The following is a 20,742-nucleotide window of genomic DNA, read 5'->3' on the forward strand; positions in this document are numbered from 1 at the left end:
TGGAACTAAGACTTGATGATTATCAATGGTATGATTATTATTATTATGCTAACTGGACAAAAGCAAAAGTGTCTAGCTGCAGGGACATTTACATTTGTTACAGAGCCAAAGATAGCTTAATGTCATGCATTCAAAGATTATAGTGAAACACACATTACCAAAACACTTCCTGATGCTTTTATGTTTCCTTTGAGTATTGAGTGTAATCCAGCCTGGATCTGATATACAAATGAATATCATTAGAAAAAAACAAATTCACCAGCATGAACCTCCGTCATATCAGTATAACACTGAATGACCAATATAAGATTTTTAATAAAAAAGGATAATACTGGCAGCATTTATTCTGGTAGCCAGCCACCCCACAGACTGTGTACCTCACTAATCATAGAAAGTTCAATATTATTTTAGATTATATTATTATAAGAATATGAGATAAGAGAAAGAGAGAATGGAGGAGGAAAGTATTGTGTATACAGTAAATTCATGTGAGACACATATTAAAAGAACATTATATTAAAAACTCTGCCACACTGTCTTTATATAGTTGAGAAGTTAACATAACAAAGCTAATAAAGCTGCATGCCTGCCTGACGGAGCAAATACCGTCAAGAACAAAGAGCCATGTGGGGAAAAACACAGCATTGATGGATTACCAGTGTTTCAAGGACGTTAAGGTGACACAGAGTGGCTTTCTTTGACCAGAATCTGAACTTGTCTTCTCTTTAACAACTAAAACAACAACTTTTTGATTAAGTAAGATTAGTGGGGCACAAGGGGATAGAAACAATCCTTCCAAACTCATCCTAAAAACACAGCTTCAAGCATCAGAGAGCCACATTGGATTTACTCGTAATTACAAACAGAATCTGACAAAATGGGGTAATTTGCTCACGAGTCAACTCGCCGTGAACTGAATACCGAAGCTCTTGTCTCGACATGAATGTATTCTAAGTACTTCTGAGGCTGTGCTGGAAAGTGTCATTTGAGTGGGGCACGCACTGCACCAGTGGCATGAACTCAAGTTGAAAGTGTACTTTTGAAAAGGCTATTACAATTATATTCCCCGGATGGATAGTGACTCAGGAAGAAAAAGAGGTGAAATATGGATTTGAGGGAGCAGCAGCAAAGGAGACTTTTATAGAACCAAAACTGCTTTTTGCTTTATGAATGTCAAGAGGCAAACAAGAAGCCACTAATACGACTCCAGAAATTCATTTCACCCGTTGGTTAGTGTGTGAATTTGTGTGTGTGCAAAACTTTGTTCACCTTGTTATTAAGCCTTGTTAAGGGATGCTGCCCATTGAGCGGATCACATTCCCCGCTGCTTCACATACACATTCCCGCGCGCAGACCTTCAGCTTCGCATTGAGATGCTGGTTTGCTTTTCTAAAGCCGCCCACTCATCCGCCCTTTATCATGCCGCAGGGCAGCTGTACCAAGCCAGCCCTACTGTGTGGACCAGAGGAGGTGTAGTCACTCACGCATATGCACACACACACACACACACACACACACACACACACACACACACACACACACACACACACACACACACACACACACACACACACACACACACACACAAACCCTGGAAGCATAGCTGTGTATTACATCCAATCTTGGGACGGCTGCCCGGGGAAAAGAGATTACATGGTTATACACGGAGCTGGTGTAGCGTGTGTTTGAATTGGTAAAGGGCACAACAATACACATAACTAAACCGACCTCTGGTGTACATGCAGGTTCCATTTAATTATTTTACTCTCTCCAAAATGTAATTATTGTTTATTCATTTGTGAAACCAAAAATGTCTTTGAATTTAGGTCAACCATCTTGGTTGACAGTTTGTTCCAAGATAAGCTCTTGTTGCACATTTTCATACATAAAGATCATCCGAATACCCAGGAACAACAGGGCTGCAGTTAAAAAAAAACATGTATCTTCATTGAAAAACACCGGTCCTGTTATTCAAGAGTAGTGAGAGTAGTGTTCATTGTTTTAAGCTATTACATTAGTCTTACTCTTGTATCAACTGTCCTTGTAACCCTTTATCGTATGTTGTATTTTCTATCATCTAAAACAAAAGTCCACCAGAACTGTACCCAGCACCCACAGGGAAATGTGACCTCTGCATTTAACATCTATTGCACAACACCCAGAGAGCAGTTGAGTGCCTTGCTCAAGGGCACCACAGCAGTGCCCAGGAGGTGAACTGGCACCTCTCCATGTGCCAGACCACACTCCATACTATGGTCTGTTTTGGGACTTGAACTGGTGACCCTCCAGTTCCAAAGCCAAGTCCCTACAGACGTACAATGATGAGGACAAACAGAATGACAAATAAGTGCAAACTTTTGTTTTAGTCGAGGAAAACCCAAATTAATTCAGTATATATTTTTTAAAATAGGAAAGCTCTGCCACCTTTTTATTGAGAACTCAAATGTTTTAATTACATTTCGGTCTTATCTTTTTCAGTCAACAACATTGCATGTTAACATCATCACAGTTAATGTTGAGTGACATTGTAGTCTCGCCATCTTATAATTTAAGTCATGCATCAAAAGGTCATTGACGAATATATTAGGTCACAGTTTTCATTTATTAACACAACCTTTGATACAAACAACCACAATGTGCCAGTCACTTTTCACGCTGTACTGTGATGGCTATATTAACTGTAAAACCACCATGAAGTAGATATGCAACCAACCATTACAGCAAATACTGTATGTGTTAGCATACTAATGTACCCAGTCATTATCATAAAATAGGCATAACAGCCATTTAATTGTGCCGCTAATAACAACACATGCACAAGCTGCTTCGCCACCACCAGGCTCACCTATATCGAATATATGAACGGCTGTCACTCTATAACCGAGACCTTTTTCATTATGAGGCTTGCTGTTGAGCTAGAAGAATAAAAAAAAGATACCCGGATATTGAACCCAGTGTCCAGCTTGTGTCAAAATAGGATTAAGTTGAGGGAAATGCAATATGCGTCACTTTCTCCGGGTTTATTTACGGTGAAAACACAGTGAACACTTCCTCTTGCTTAGCTTTTGACATTTCATTTTTGACAAGTGTGGCACTGTCCTCACTGCCCCGTCACCTGTCTGACACTGTCACTGCCACCTGTCTCCGCCTCAGGGGATGATCTGATCTGTAATATATATACAGGGTGTATTTATACCTCTGTTACAATCAGAGAGTGAAGGAAAGATTGTCACCACCCAGTCAGATGTATAGCTCATCAAATTTGTTGACTGCATTAAATTACTTGTGCAGGTCCTAAATTAGGACATATGAATGTTTTTCTTCTATCCTTGAAAAGTATTAATGTGTCTAAATTATTGAGTCTCAGGTAGACATTACTGCATATGTCTTAAAATAGTAAATAATTGAATGCTGCCCTATTACTGCTCTAAATGCCATGTTTCAAACCTTGTGATGTCTACTTCTGTTACATTATTGATCATTTGATGCACCTCTGGGCATTATGACTTATTAATATTGTGGCAATAGTTTAAGTCTGTATTGCAAAATACAATATATATCTCAATTTTTTTTATACTAAAATACTTCAAAAAAGCTAAATTCAATTCTTTGATGTTTGCATTTTTAGGAAACTTTTTTACATAAAAGCAGTATGATCATCTAGTGGTGGTATTAATATGTCTCTTTTTATTCATTGGTGTTTTCATTGGAAACATTTTGAGCATTCATACAAGAAACAAAGGATAATCGCCGCCAAGTACAATTGGAAAAAAAACATTTATTCAAACCAAACAATTGCACACATATGTTTTTGAAGGATTTGAATGATCATAAATAATGGCATGCTGTAAGTGTGATGTGAGCCTGCATGCTGTGGCATACTTCTATACAGCTCCGGCTCAACAAAGAATGTTTTAAAATACACAGCTCAAGGCAACACAAGGTGTTTTCAATAGGTAAGACATTTTTAAAACAACAAAATGCATGTGTGCTTTTTCTGCGTGACAACAAGTCCTTTAAAAGCGGTTGAATACAAATGGCACCGTGTGTGAAGCGCAGGGGTCCGGGCTGTCACCGTGACTAACCGCTCTGCAGAACAATAACATTCACACACACTCTGTGTACCTGTGTCTGTATCTAGAGGTTTTGTTCCAAAAACACAGGCCTGTCCACGGCTTCTGGCTTGAAAGATGCCTGGTGGCATGTGTCTGTATATTCCCACTGGGGCTAAATACCCTTTCTGAGGGGGAACTGGTTCTGGGCAGATATTTTTGCTCAATTTTTTTCAGTTTTTTGGCTCGCTCCTGCTCCAGCACTGTCTCAATCATCTCCTGTCTGGATCCTCACCTGGTGGGCGGCTCGCTGATCAGCTGGTGAGCAGGGAAATTAAGCTCTCCCTAGACAGCCCCTACCCCTTCCCACTGAATCACAAACTGCTCACAAACTTCTTGAAAAATGTGAAACACCCTATATACAGGAGTCTTTCACGCTTCTCTCCAAGAACAAAGACTTGGATTCGATGGATTTATTTACAATTATTATTATAGTTTGTCACAAAACCAATTATAATATAGTTTCTACAGATCTTAGCAAAAATGGAAATGAACTCTAACACAATTGTTTAATGGCATAACATATGCTTTAGATATTTCTATAAATACTTAATACACACACACGGTCACCTGTACACTGCTTTAACATTATTATTATTTTACCAGTGGGTTGCGAGGGTAACTACCAAACTGAAAGGTACAGGCAGAAGACCTGCAGTCAGAGAAGAACAGACTTTTTTAAATTTCTTGTCAGCTTCCCTTCAAGGGAATTTCATTAGAATCACTGTTGATGCTTTAGATTGTCTATTTATTTCTAATATTGTTGTTGTGTTTTCTTCTTGTTCTGTAAAGCACTTTGGGCTGCTTTGTGCATGAAAGGTGCTATACAAATAAATTGTATTATTGTTATTGTTTTATTTATCATCATCATCATCATCCTCATTATTATATTACTCTATTGTATTTTAATGACTGTAATCTCATCCACTTGCAGGCTCACTACTATTTTGTTAATCCCGTTATCAATGGTGATGCACACCTGACCAACTTGTCACCATGAAGGCATGTTCCAAGTGTACCATAATCTTGCCTGTATGACCAGATGGGAAAAAGCTTGTTTGTCGTCATGAACTCTGCAACTCCCAACAGTGGATGGTATACACAGTGACACATTGAAACGTTTTACTGGACACAAAATTGGTAGTTCTTAAGAAGGCGGTCACATTTCTTTAGTGCTGTACCAAATAGTAAGACATTAATTAATTTCTTCAAGTCCTGCGCTTCCGCAGGTTGTCAGATATCACCAGTTTCATCAATACTCTTGGTAGCACATGCACTATAACTGGCTCACTTAGCATCATCACTGCCTGGCCTGATCACCAGTGCGGCCACACTTTGACTTCAGCTGTATTAGTCAAATTGATTGTCACCGTAATGATTTGTGTCCGGCGTGTTCAACAGTACATGACAAGCGTGACTGGCGGCGTTGCTCGCAGGTGCTCCATCAAACACACAGGACTAGCCTCTCTATCTCCTTCTCACACACACACACACACACACACACACACACACACACACACACACACACACACACACACACACACACACACACACACACACACACACACACACACACACACACACATATGCATGCAAAGACTACAAGCCAGAGGCCAGCACTTGTCCAATCAATAGACAAATTAACAAGACAAATTAAATGTGTGTAATTACAACCCCCCTACAGAATAGAAAAAGGCTTTGTCTTTAGGGGAGTCAGATACGGGCTTGGGTGTGTGTGTTTACCAACTCTTCCCTTGCACCAAAAGGAACATATTCTTATCACTTCATATAGTTGTATATCTAGCGAGCAACAGCACACACAAACACAGATTCACTTTGGCATCACATTCACTTTCCAAAGAGCTGTTTTGTAGCAGTACCCCCCAGCTTAGCACTGCAATGGCTTTCAAATAGGAGCTGCTGCTGGATGCAGAGATCCAATATGCGTCGGCTGCGGGGCTGGCTTGCAAGCTGACAGATCGTTTATTCAAGAAGGTCTCTGCTCTGCACTCGCTGCATCGCCTGCTGATTCGTACACAGGCTAACTTCTGTGGGCATCAGTTTATATGTGACTGTGTGTGTGTGTTGGATGTGTGTAGCAGTGGGATTTGTAATGCTGTTTATGCAGTTCATATGCTCTCGGTTTGACTCCTATCATCAGGCCGTCAGAGGAGGAGGACATTTTTCATATTTAAGAGCCCCCCAACTCTGTGGGAGTTCAAGCTCTCCGTACGCACAGAGCATGCATTTTTACTCTCCCTCCCTCTCGTCTGTGTCAGAGTAGGAGGAAATGAATTACGTATGAGCGGCAGAAATGAAGCCTGGTGGTGTGGATGTGCCCTTTAAGAGCAAAGTCTTGTCCTAACCCTAGTACACCATGAACATTTAAAAGGGCGCGCCCCAATGAAGATGTTCCCATTTGGCCGGCCAGCCTCCTGCACTCCCAGCTACACTGTCCAAAGAGCTAGCCTTTCTTTTATCCATTTCCATAGGTCTGTCTCTGTGGAGCTCTTTCACACACTACACTTCCATTTATCTTAACCAAAGCAACAAAAGACAAGTTCAGCAGTCATCATGCCGCAGAAACAATGACACGTGTGTGTTAATGCTGCTATAAGGCTGTAGGATGTTCAGTAGTTCTCTTTCACAGTGAAACACATCTCTACAAATCAGGCTGGCGATACATCCATTCTCTTTACCCGTAGATGGGCAAGCACGTAAATATTTGGTCAATGGATACATTGTTATTTCATAGTCTAAAAATGATACAATTTCATGCTTGTTTTCCAAATAAGACTTTTATTTTCCAAGTAACACTTTCTATTTCCCAAGATCCCCCATGTTAAAACTATGTTGCACTCTTAACACAGCCATGATACATCCATGTTATACCCATACTACACATATTACAATGTTGCACCCTGTTTTTATACCAATATTACACAATTTGTATGGCGTTATTAGAACAATGACACAACCATGGAAAGGCAGGAGCATATAAATAAAAGGGTGCGGGAAGAACAGACATTGCTGTTGAACATAGCACTATGATCATGTAGCATTTCATAAAATGTCCGTATAAACTGACTTTTGAACTAGTCACACGACAACAGCTAAAAGTTCAATGTCTGTTCTACTGTCTTTCCATGTCAACGGATGGACGGACTCCAACATTGCTAAGTCTTGGTTCTGGCCCACTTTACTTTTAATATTCGTCGGATTTCCTACCAACAAGCTCTAGTATTTGACCCAAATTATGCATATATGGTATATGTTTTAATCTATCTAGCAAAACTCCAGTAAATATTAGATTTTCTTATATGGAAAATGGAACAATTAAATGCGTTGTGTGTTGTTAATGACTGGCATGCACCATTCTGACTTTATTCTCCTGATACAAATTCAATACCTAAACTCAGGGTGCGTTGTGAGATCTTATACCGGTTCCCTCTTTTCCACCAAAATTCTCTTTTGCACCTTTAACAGATATATCCCTTTCACAGCGTAGTGACAAATTGATCACATCCAATCACGTTGCCCTTTTTTTCCTCACAAACCAAAAGTGCCCAGCTCAAATAATGTTACAAGCCTCTTCTCTTGTTTTTTTCTAGATTCCTATATATGATTTGGCTATAAAACGAGAAATCTTGCCTTTTTGTCTGAGCTATATCAGTTCTCAGCAGAAGTGCTAGAAAATCCACCCAAAAAAGACTTTCCCTTTAGTCATGTTGGCTAAGAGCGAATGGCATTGTCAATCCTACTGTCACTTTACAATGCATTTTGTGTATCAGAAGCAGCCAGTGCAAAATGCCAGCTGTAATTTAACACAACAATTAAAACAGCTTTTAATAATGTTTGCCTGTCCAGCCCATTATCAAAACATCAATAAGATAACTCAAAGAAAACACTTGAATCTTGCTCCTTTGACAAGGTTAGATGGGTGCAGCATATCCTGAACTCCAATTCTTTGTCTTTTCTCCATAAATGCTCTCTTTGTGTCCTCTCTTTGATCTGCCATGTTCTTCTCTACTCATCACCTTCCGTTTCTCCCTTATGGGAGTCTGTCTTGTTCATTTGTCATTTATGTACCTCACAGTCCATCATCCCACCTGACATCTGCCATCTTGTAACATGGCCTTCATCCCAGCTTTGTGCTCAATCACACTGGCTCCTAATCTTTCCTCTGTAAGCCTCTACTCTTCTTTTTCATCCTTGCCTTACTTCTCACTCCTACAGCTCTCTTCTCATTGCTTCACTTCTCCACTCTTCTCCCTCAAGACCTCTGAAGTCTCTCTTCAACTCTGGGGAAAATGTCACGTCAGTCTTTACCAGAAGGCCCTGCCACTCGATCGTTTGGGTCAATCTACCTTTTACCTGGTTTCACATATTGCCTAGCCTAGCCCACACGTGTCCCTCCATTTACACACATTCATGTATGCATTCATATGGATTACATTTTGTGCCAGGATATTGGTTCTTGTCGTACTCACACCTTTGATATTTTGGGGAACTGTTGGTAAATAGGCATCCGCCAATCAGAGGTGTTTAATACCCAGTACCTGCAGTGAATATGTCAACGAAGGCAATATACTCAAAGAGACCCTATTTTGCTTGTTGGGGTTTCGCCTTTCCTGTACTGTGTTATAAAGTTGTTGGTGCATGTAAATGGTCTACAAAGGCTAAAGTCCCTTACTTCCTTCCATAGTGAGATACTGACAAAGTTATGTAACACTTGCACTTCTATTGGCTAGTGATCCAACACATTGTACTAGATAGGCTAAGCACATCTCTAAGTGGTTGACCATTCACAACAGAGCCGGCCAACTAACTAATCAGAGCAGAATGGGGTGTGGTTTAAGACAGGGGGTGAAAAGAGGTCCTGCAGTACAGGCAGTATGAGAAACATAATGCGTTTTTAACATTAAAGCATGTAAACATGTCCCAGTAGAGACACTAAATACAAAACCTGAAAATTAACATAAAAGGGAGCCTTTTACTACAAAATTGCTCCTGTAGGCATGTCTACAGTATTGATGTGTTTGCAAGATGCTTTGGATAAAAGCATCCATCGCCCAACAATATAACAATAACAAAAGAGTATTTGGCTTAATAGTATTAGCATACATCTAGATTTAAGAAAGGATAAATTCCCCTATGATTGGGGAGGGCGCAACCTGAAGAATGTAAATTGAATGACAGGTGGGATAGTATAAGAGTCTGGAATGGTTACCAATATGCGCGTGGTATAACCTCAAGGCGACAATTTATAAATATAGTATGGGGGCTTTGGAATGAAAAGATATATTGAATTTACCCTGTTCATATTGGTCAATTGTCTGGCTGAGACCAATATATCCAAATTAATTGGAAATTCCACTCTAAAGCTGAAGCTAACTTGCAAGTAAATGGGTTTAGAGGAAGGCTAACAGCAAACTTGCACTATCTGCAGTTTGAAAAATGGCATTGCCAGGGCTTCAGCTTTTAGACTTTTCTTTTACTTATACAAGAGCATAATGAAGTATGGTGCACTCATCACAGCCTTGACAAGGCAATTAGAGAAGAGCAGCATGTATTCAACAACATCTCATTTCTTTTAGCTCAAGGTGAAGATATTCATGACATGAAATCATTGACCCATTTTGCTTCATAAATGGGTATTATTGGTGGTTATCAGCTTCATGTATGTGGGTCATGGCTATACAAACTAGTAGGTTTTATTATTTATTCCCATGGTTGATCATTAAAAGAAGGAATACAACAAGGTCACACCGACCTTTAAGGGATGTAGTAGTTATGTTCGGAGGAAAGGCCCAGGTCAGGTATCATAGTATAAAAGTGAGAAACACAGGGTATCAGTTGTCCTTGTTTACAATTTAATATTACCTTCACTATACAAAGCTAGCTATTTTAACCCAAACCACTTGTTTTTCTTAACATCACCAAATACTTTTGTTTCCTTAACCTTAATAACGTTAGACTTTAGTTTCGCAACCAGACGTTTTTTAGTTTCAGTTTCAGTATAGTAGGTGCAGTTTGGCCCGTCTGACTGTTTGGGCCCTGGCAATTATTTAGTATGTTCTTGAGTAACTCCTGCTTTTCACTCGCCATAATGGAGTGTCTGGGCATCTGATTGTTGTTCCTCTGTGACATGAAGTCAGTCTGAATGACCCTAAAGTGGCATGTGTGCTCCTTTGAAGCAGATGTCTGTACATCCTGTGCCATTCTTCTTTCATAGTCAGGCATTGAGAAGGCATTACCTATGGAAGTTGCTCAGTGTTGCATAAACAAAAAATGGAGCGACTGTCTATTCAAAACGACCGGGATCATCGGGTTCTTGGGTCCTAAGAGGTCTATACGCAATCTGCTGTAGCTATAGAAGTGTTCATACTGGGTAGTTTATTAAGCTCAAAAATAATTATATGCTGCCTTACAGATGTCTCCAAAAGTCAAAGAGGAAGAGTCTTGATGGCCCAAATGATGTCACAGTCCAGATCGGAAATGTAGTACCACTAGCAATTACAAACAATTTCCTCCTCCTTTGAGAGTTGGTTTTGATAGAGATTTATGAATTTGACGTAATTTATTGAATTAGGTCCGAAAATATCAATTGGTACTTCTCGTATAGTCACAGATGTTAAATAACCTTACATCATTTCCTTTCAAGGACTCGTATTCTATTCCCTTCACAGTAAGTTCCCAGAATTGAAATGGTTGAAGTGGATATATAATTGGTATTGTGTTGCTCTCAGCTGGTGTTTTTTTTTACCATATTCGTAAACTTAATAAATAAAGCAATAGTTCCAAATTGCACAATGGTGTACGTGCTGAAGTTGAGTTCAATATAACTTGATATAAGATTATATACACATATATTCACAAAATGATGTACTATATTTTCAGTTTCACCCTGTTGATATGATTAAAGCACCTTTTAACATCACCATAGTTCTGAGAGTTACTGCATGGTCGTGTCTATCTTGCAGTGTAACTGAGAAGGGGGAAATTCAGTGAGGCGAGTATACTGACACATTAGTATGGTGGCGATAACCACAGGCATATAATTGGCTGATAACAACTGCAATGATAACATTGTGACCCACAAACATTAGAAAATCCATGCATCTGATTGAAAACGGTGGGTTCACAAAGGGACAGTAAAAAGCAAAAATGTCAGTTGAAAGCGTTTATTTGAAAGCAGCACAATGTATAAATGTCAGTTGCAGTGAAGAATTTAATGAAAGAGCGCAGCAAGGCAGGAGGTAAAGGGGAGAGACACGAGATGAAAGGGGGCTGATAGACAGACTGACATTGCGAGAGACGCAGCGAGAGAGATGACGAAAACTCCGCTGAAGTCAGACTCACGGCGGAGTGAAGAGCAGCGAGAGGGGATTTTGATTCTTTTCAGCTTCTTTCCACGTCCAACTTCTACTGACTGAAGCACGGAGACCAATGTCATAGAGCACAAGCTAGCGAAATTTACACGGGAGTTTTGTCTCAGTGTTAATTATAATTCCGGTTCAAACCACAGGAATAGGAGTTAACCAGGAGAGTGCCAAATGGGAGCCTGAAATGTAACATAACTCTGTAGGAAACTAAATCCCTAATTCCCACAGTTGGTGTGTAGGAGTGTAGCTTCAGGGTGGTAGTGGGGAAAATTAGGCCGTTACAGTTCATGTGCAAAAGCTCATTGTTCCTTTTATTGTTTTTTAATTAAATACAGCCAACAGAGACAACCCCAATCTTGACATACGCCATTATTTCAATACAGCATAATTCCAACCTTTTTTGGACACTTATTGCCTTCACAGTTGGTTTTATTCCTGAATAAAATGCAAACACATCAATCTATTTTGTTGTTTTTCCTTTCCTATAGTGTGTTTTATAGGGTTTTGTTCATGTAAATGATCAGCAAAAGCAAAAAGCAAAAATATCTTTTCCACACACTCCCACCCTGCCTGAAACGTCTCCATTAGACCCATTTGTCGCTTCTGTAATGTGACATCGCTATTTGACACCTGAGCTTGCACTATTTTTATTTATTTATATTTGTTTGACAATTGTATTTATTTTTTATGAATATGTCTTATAATTGCACTGTTGAGGGACCTGTGACCTAAGTTCATCCATTGCATAACTACACCATAGTTAGTGTATATGCTTTGATGATAATCTTGAATTTAACACTCGCACTTCTCAGCTAGCCAATCAGAGCAGACTGGGCTCTGGTTTCTGAAAGAGGGTGAAAAGAGGTGCTGCAGCACAGGCAGTATGAGAAAATAGAGCTTTCTGAACATTAAAGCATGGAGACATTTCACAGTATAATATGTACAGCACCAATATTAAACTGGAAATGAGTATTATAGGGCCCTTTTAACGAGCTGCATGAGGTTAGGATAGACAAGCACAACAAAGCGATTGACGATCCACCAACAAAAAATGTGGCTGCTGAAGGACTAATGCAGGGAGGTCCTTTGCTGTATCCATACAAAGGAGCCGTAGTCAAAAACTGTGTATATTTCCATTTGTTGAAACTTCAGCTGCAATATAATATGATGCAAAGCATAACGATATATTACGTAGCATAGCGGTAGGTTGCAGGTAACAGAATTGTTGGCTCCCTATACTTCCCCCCTTTCCGTGACAAACAAAACTAATGATCAGCAGGTTCACCGGATATTTTATTTACCCTGTGACATAGACACACCTCCACACAGCACACCCACAATCACCAACAATGACCCAGTGATAACCCATTACATACACCTCACCCCTTTCCGATTGCATCAGGCAGACATGGCAGAAAGACAAAATGGGAAGAAGAAAACAATTACACTAACTTTTATCCATTTGAACTGATAAGAATAGACCCAGGAGAAATGTTAAACACTCCAAGGAAACAAGTGGAGGAGTCCAGAGACTGACATTTAGAAAGCTGTCTCAGTTCCGATAGTCTATAAATACAAGCCAATGTAGCGTGAAGTCACTGCAGCACCACAGTATAAAGAAACAAAGATGCTTAGTGTTCAGTGTCTGCATGAACTTTTGAACATCAGCATGCACGATGATGGATTGCCAACGCTGGTTGGTTCCCAAAATTCCTTACATATGGTGCCGAGCACACAAGCAGTCTTAACCACTTCATTAACTTTTAATTTCCCATTTGAGTAAGTCAGAAAATAGAATGTAATAACTTGTGTGTGCTGTTTGTTAACGACTAGGAGATGTGAGGAAAAAAAGAACAAGCCCTGTGCAATAATCCTCATTACAGCTAATATCCAGAGATAATATCTACCAATTTATATATTTATAAACCCCGCTGGCTGTGTGCACTCAGTGGTATTTCACTTCACACACTACTTCATTGTTTGTCATGTATCAGTCCATCAATGTTGTTTCAGAGACGAGAATCATGGTTGTCAACAGCTTCAGACCCAAACTGTTGATGGCGCCTCTCAAAACTCAATAATGGTTTCAAAGTAATCTCACCCCTCAACAACCCTCCTTGTCTTTGTCTTTCTCTCTCCCCATCTAGAGCTAATAGATGGGACCCCCACCTTGAAAATCAACCACGGCTCTGGCACGGTGGTGCTACAGTTGCCAGGCAACGTGAACGTGGCAGACCGGCGGTGGCATCGGCTGGATGTCCGCAGCAACAGCAAGGTTGGACGCTTCACCCACTTCACACAAATTGCTATTTATTTAGCTACTTAGCTAATACGTATATTTATACTGAGCTATACTGGCAGATTCACTTTTATTTTTTTCTTTCTTTACTTTTACATCCTTATTTCACCACTAGAATCAAATGCTAACCTTCACAGATCCCCTTGTGAAGAAGTCTCAACAAAGGTTGCAGGATAATCAAAATGCATTCATAGAATTACCCTGCTCAACAGCCCTGTCCTCCAGAAACGTAGAGGCAGTTGAAATAACCCAAGAGTCAATAGAATGGCCAAGAAAGAAAAAAAGAAGAAGAGAACGAACCCTTAGTGGAGGGGAAATTTACATTCTGCATTTGACCCATCCTAAAGTTAGGAGCAGTGGTCTGCCATTATGTACGGCACCCGAGGAGCAGTTTAGGGAATGGTGCCTTGCTCAGGGACATCTCGGTAGCACTTGGTCTTTCGGGGTCTTGAACCACTGACGTTCTGGTTCCCAAGTCAATTCCCTTTTGCCACCAATGCCCAATCGCTAGGGAATCAGAATCAGAATCAGAAGTACTTTATTTATCCCAAACTGGGAAATGTTTGCATTGCAGCAGTGAAATACAAAGAGAAGCAAAACAAATACAAATAATTAGAAGTAAAAAAATTAAAATAAAGTAAAAATAAAAATGAATGAGAATGAATAAAAATGAAATATATAAATGTACAGGCAATAACAATATTTGTAATCTGCAATGTTAAGTGTGAAGGAGTGCATGTTAAGTCAGGTTCACAGAGAGGCTATGGAGCAGTGAGTTGTCTGCCAGCCAGAGGGGAATTGTTGTACAGAGTTTTTGCAGTGGGCAGGAAACACAGAATTGTCCAAAGAGAAGTCTATCAAGTATGTTTTGGTGAATCAAAAACACTAGTGACAGAAAGTTAATTGTAAAAAGATACAAGAATAAATAATATTTGTTAAAAAATATCTAAAAAATTCATCCAAAACCTTGTTTTTTACACAATCTTCCTGTAGTGTTTAATATTTAACTTGATTGTACATGTTATCGCCTGCTATGTACTGTTATTGCTACGTATTGAATATAAAATGAATCCATGCAATATGCCACTGTTTTAAATTGCACTCTCCACTGGTAAAAAAACAATAGAAACAAAGTGGCAGTGTGACTTTTGATCATTGTTAGTGTTAGGGCATTTTTGGCTTTTTTTAACATTTATTTATTAAAACATTTTGTTCATTTTACAAACACACAACAACACGACCCCAAGGCACATAAAAAAGCAAACTAACAAAAAAGGTATTCAGGACATACAGTAGAGTGGTAGTGGTGTTCAACCCATGATCCAACTGATGGATCTGAACCAGCACCCCATGCACATAATTGTATATGGCATATACCACACTGACATACTCCCATTCATCACTGCAATACACATACAGGAAATGAGCAGTTAAGGTAAAGTATTACACCTTCTTAAAAAAAAACACGCTGGCTCAGTTTTCAGTCCTTCATCTTTCCAGCCATCTATATCAATATTACTACGTTCAAGAAAATAACAGAATATACTCCAGATCTTCCAAAACTTGTCTAGCTTGTTTTTTGTTGTGTAACTTATCTTCTCCAGAGCAAAGTAAAAGCATATTCCCTTCAGTCATTGTGCTATGACAAAAGTTGTTTCCGTTTTCCATACACAGGCTAAACAACGTTTAGCCTCCAAAAAACATATATTCAATAAAGATCTCACACTTTTAGAGGTGGCAAATTCTTCTGGATACTTATGCAATAAACTTATTTTGGGGTTAAGGGGCACCTCTTCAGGTAGTTAACCTTTGACACACTTCATCATCTTCTCCTTCCTCTGTCTGCGTTCCCAAGGCATAGGGTGCTGTAATCTCCCGTAAGGATGGGCAGCTTGGGCGCATTGTTGTTGCCAGTCTATGACCGAGCACAAGCTACCATGAGATAGTTTATTGTTCAGGGACGTCTAGATCTTATCTTGAACATAGTTTCCCTGTCGCACATTCTTTTCCATGTGCGACAGCTCTAGTTAGAGTCAGGGTCTGCATTCGTCTAGTCTCACTGGTCAGGAATGTTGATTATACAGTTCTTCAGAATTGGTCGGGCAACCGCTCTGTCAACTCGTGGCTGCAGCAAATGGTTTTGTCTTGTCAATTCTCCGGCCGTTAACTTCATAATAAACCTTCAGTGTTTGCCAAGTTCCAGCTCTCCTGTGTCTCTCTGAGTTTTGTCTCCATTGCTCCGGAAGTTTCCATCACAGTTCATTTGCTACAATTGCTCTCAATCTGTCATTCAGAGTAAAGACTTCCTCCCAGGAGAAAATAAAATGCATAACATGATTACCATTCCAATTGACAACTAATGTTATATTCCAAAAAGCAGTGAGGATGTTAAGAACCTCTCCATTTGTTAGATATGTGCAGACCTGATTGAAAGTTTGCTGCTGTGGTTCAGTTTCACACAAGCAAACTCTCGCAAACCATTTCTATGAACTAGTGTTGGTCCTTTTCTGTGCACAGTTGTATTAACACCACTGGGTACAGTCATGCATGCTGAGGCGGTATTTGCCTGAAAGTTGTCCAAAGTTGAACTGTGCGAGAAGCAACAAAAATGCAAATTAGCTTAGCCACCGGAAGCTAGAGTTTTTTTCGCTCCTTCCTTCGCATAGGATAGAAGTCAGGGTGGTATGTTAATGTGTGACTGAGCCTTAAATCTTAAGTTGATAGTCCAAAAATAAATGTTGACTGTGGTAACTTTAAAAAAAAAAACAGCTACTGAGCTTCCCAACCCTGGAGTTATAATATGTTGATACTGCCAAACATTTCAAAACGCAATTATTTCATGTAATAAATATCACCCTTATGGTTCCAATGCCATCCTATTCGATACAATTGTTAGGGACCCAAATGGAAAGGATGTAAGTTGGTGATTTAGTATTGCAGGACCTTCTGCAGTTTAAAGTGCAGAGGGAGACAATAGCGGTGAGTGTGACATGAATTATTGCAATGACCCCCTTTTGACATTCTCTACTTAGGATCATTTCAAGGGAATTAAATCAGAGGGAAATTAAGCTAATCTTCACTTCACCGAGGACTGCCCGGAGCTCTTCACCTCCAAGGACTTGCACATAACCGCTGCCTTATACTTTTTAAATATCAAGGAGTCTGTCAGTGATCCTTTTTTAATGCAACCCAGCTAGCTTCAAGACTCATGTTTTCACTCTGAGCTAAAAAAGCAGCCGGACTTTCTGAACCCTTACTGGAAACTCGTCCCGACGCAGAAGAGGACCACTCGAGTTAAAATAAAGGCTTTCTCATAGGGGCATGTGAATGCACCATTGGCCTTGGCGGAGCTCTATGCTCTCTGAGTGCCATTCTAATTTTAATAACGCCATCAGGAACCTTGCACTGCCATTAGTCACTGAAATGTGCTTGTAATTTGCGTCCATTACTAAGTGTTCAGTACCACACAGTGACAGAAACACACCAGTTCCATTCCTCTTTGTTAAATAAAAGAATATGTGTAGTTTTACATTGAGATGTGCAAACAGAGCACATTTGCTTAGTATTGAGAATGACCTCAGCGATAAGCATTCATAACGGCACTGTGACTTTAGGTAATACAACAGCTTTATTGTGAATTGCATGGAAACAATAGTTCATTGAGACCTATGTTATTAAAATGGGGATTATTCTGCATCACAATGGTTTTATTCTGAGTCACATGTGAATGTATTCATTTGTCCTGAATAGTAAGCAGCAGCTTATCAAACCTGGTTGTGTGACCTGGTTAGGAAAGGACAGAGCTGCTGTAGCAGGAATACAAGGATGTTTAGCATGGATCGGAAATTACTTTACCAACTCGAATTTTTGTGAGTGTGGTCAAGAACTAGTCTTTTGCATATTGTTGTAAACATTATGTAAATTGTTTATCTAGTAAACAATGACTTTTGATGTGACATCATCAAGCTAATTGACGCTACTGAGCAATTAGCTAGCACAGCAGGTACTGTATGTATTAGCTGCTGTTTCCTGACACATTTGCCTCCTGTTGATGCTGGTTTTAAAGCTAAATTAAAAGCATGAGGTGGATCATGCATGTAATTTCAACTGATAAAGTAATACAATAAAAACCTGCAAGTGATGTCAATTTTATTTATTTATTTTTTGTATGTTTTGGAAAGGCAAATTATCTAGTTCAGTATCTGTTATCACAATACACCGACAGCTGTTTCAGGGTCCTAAAGTCGCGTCTAGGGGGACATCCTCAGTTGTTCCCGACAGTGTAACATGGCCCTAAAATATTCTCATCTTTATGTCCTTTTACAGTCATAACCCCCTGCCTCCCATCTCACGGGACTGACTTTGGCAGAGGTATTCAATTATGGCAATGATCAGATCTTGTGCACCTACTCATGAACAGGTGGCGTTCACACAAATGTTCCTGGCCCAGTATGTTAATAAATCATGTCTATGTAGCATTACAGTATGTAGAGTATAAATACTGAACTTTGATCAAAACTGGCACAGGGTCAATGTCATACACTGATTAATGAGCATAAACGTTGCAACTTCTGCTCTTTGGCAACACATTTAAATATGTTTTCGCCAATTAAATTGACGTTATCACCACTATTTGTAATGTGCCAGATGGGCCATACTGCATCTATTACATTGTTAAAGTCAAGGTTTGAAAACAACACCCAACACATTTTAAAACTGACTAAAACGGATATGTTTCAAAATGACATGGTTTGTTAAAGAAAATATATATGTTGGAGGAAATCAGAATCAAAATTAGAAATGCTTTAATAATCCCTGGAGGGAATTGGTTTTCATGACAGTTGTTCCAATTAAGAATAAATAAGATAAAAGATTTAAACATAAGAAGAAATAAGAAATGTAAGTTAAATGTCGAATAAAAGAGACAAGTCACGTCCCAGCGTTTAAGAGTTAAACAGTCGGATGGCAACAGCCAGAAAAGACTTTCTGTAGCGCTTGGTGGTGCATCTTGGTAGAATGAGTTTTCCACGGAAGATACCCGACCAGCGTATCATGGAGTGGGTGGGCAACATTGGCTAAGATGATCCATATCTTGGGCTGCATTCTCTTTTCTGATACAGCCTCGCAGCGTTTCTTGAGTGAAAGTGAAACTTTACCTTGTCAACACAAAGAAAACAACATTTTAGGTTTCAGACAGGATGCAAACATTAAGGTGTCTTCATACAATGTAACCCGATTTCTGTTTTGCTGCCCTGTGTCCATTCTTTCGTGATCAACCGTGTGAATAGATGATAAAACATACAGGTGTAGCAGTCCCCTGCTGTGTCTACATCATTGAGGCTGATGACATTCATTGAGTCCACCTTTAACAATAGGACAACGTGTCTTTGGACTTTGACAACAATTATGAACGCTTTTATCAGAAACGTGAATCATAACATTCAAAGCAATGTGATTTAACACAGTTCTAATGGCTGTAATTGAATACACCGGGTTTGGTTTATAGAAATTGTGATCATCCTGGTGCCATTTTTATTAAAGAAGTACCCATTGGGGCAAACAATTAATTAAATTCCCTTAAAAACAACATTTCCCAATCTTTTGAAAAAATGTATTCCGTTACGGTTGAGTTTACATTACGTGATACCTCTTGTGTGATCCTAGTGTGAGCCGTAATGTACTGTTTGTGAAAGACATAAACACATAACATGTGTCCTAAAAGATGAGGTGAGCATGTGTTATTTTCTTCTTTGTCACATGAATGTTGGACAAAATAAATAACTCTGGAAATAGGTTGTCATGGCGTCTTGCTCAACGTTCTTGCTGTACTGGTTTATTGGAACATGCAGGCTTAAGATGTGAAGGGTTGTTTTTTTATTTGTGCCAGGAGACATGGCAGGCAGCATCACAGTAATATGCACTAATGTCAGAAATGAGAGTCAGAGAGGCAGCTCCCACTTTAATGCCTAAAGAGTACTTTACAGCAACAGGAGGTTCACTAATGCAGAGGAATAGGGGCGTAAATAACGTATTTGGTTTCTCTCAGCATTAGTTTTATACTGCACGTGCTTTGTCTGTGTGCTTTTTTTCAGGAAGTGCGATTCACCCTGGATCGCTGTTCAGGCGCAGCGGTGATGGAGATGGAGGGACTGGGCAGCTGGTTGACCACCGAGGACCATTCCTCCTGTGAAGTGACCGGCGTTACACCCAACACTGACAGGTACACACAACAAACCCTAACACCGCATCCTAGAGTGTGTCAACGTTAGTCCATGTGCTTTTTATCCGGCATCATTACAGTGACAGGGCCAAGCAAAATGGGGAAAAATGAATAAGAGGGATATTTCATTTGGTTTGAACTGTTAGAATAAAGTTGTAAAGATAGGAAAAAAGCTTAATTACAAACACAAACCACCATGGTCATCAAACCTAATTAAAAAAAATTTTTTGAATGCTGTAGTACTGAAATGTATTATCACAACATTATGTAAGTTGCGTTGGATAAGAACATCAGTTTAATAATAATAAACATTATGCTTAGAATGTCATTTAAACTACTTCTGTTCGGCATTAACTAAAGTACCAATTTATTCCCGACGATTCATCTTTAATAATCTTCATCATCTCATTGTTTTTCTCTTATTGCTGGCCCTAATTGGCCCTTTTTTTGAAAGGTCATTGTGTAAAGAATGTATTCTGCATTGGTTTACTGTATTGTGGAATACCACAAGATTCACAACATTTTCTGGGAATTCTTTACAACTTCAAAATTACTTGGTATGAAATACAAATTATGTAATCTAAAAAGTGTGGTTTGAAATACAAAATCCATTTTTTTTATTATTGATTTACCAAGTGTAAATATAACCAATAATCTTACTCACAAAACATAAATACATGATTTTTAGAATTGAATTTGAATCCTAAATCATAAAATACTTAACAG

At 39.3% G+C, this 20,742-nt stretch overlaps 1 protein-coding gene across 1 annotated transcript in view; it reads left to right on the plus strand.

Moving 5' to 3' along the window:
* The window catches only part of si:ch211-186j3.6 (neural-cadherin), a 357,101-nt gene that overhangs the window by 270,116 nt on the left and 66,243 nt on the right, over positions 1–20,742 (plus strand). Inside the window, 2 exon segments of the mRNA XM_063881691.1 lie at positions 13,645–13,772; positions 19,889–20,016. Of these exon segments, the coding sequence (XP_063737761.1) occupies positions 13,645–13,772; positions 19,889–20,016 (256 nt within the window).

The sequence above is a fragment of the Eleginops maclovinus genome, chromosome 4 (assembly GCF_036324505.1).
Source record: "Eleginops maclovinus isolate JMC-PN-2008 ecotype Puerto Natales chromosome 4, JC_Emac_rtc_rv5, whole genome shotgun sequence".
Lineage (NCBI taxonomy): Eukaryota > Metazoa > Chordata > Actinopteri > Perciformes > Eleginopidae > Eleginops > Eleginops maclovinus.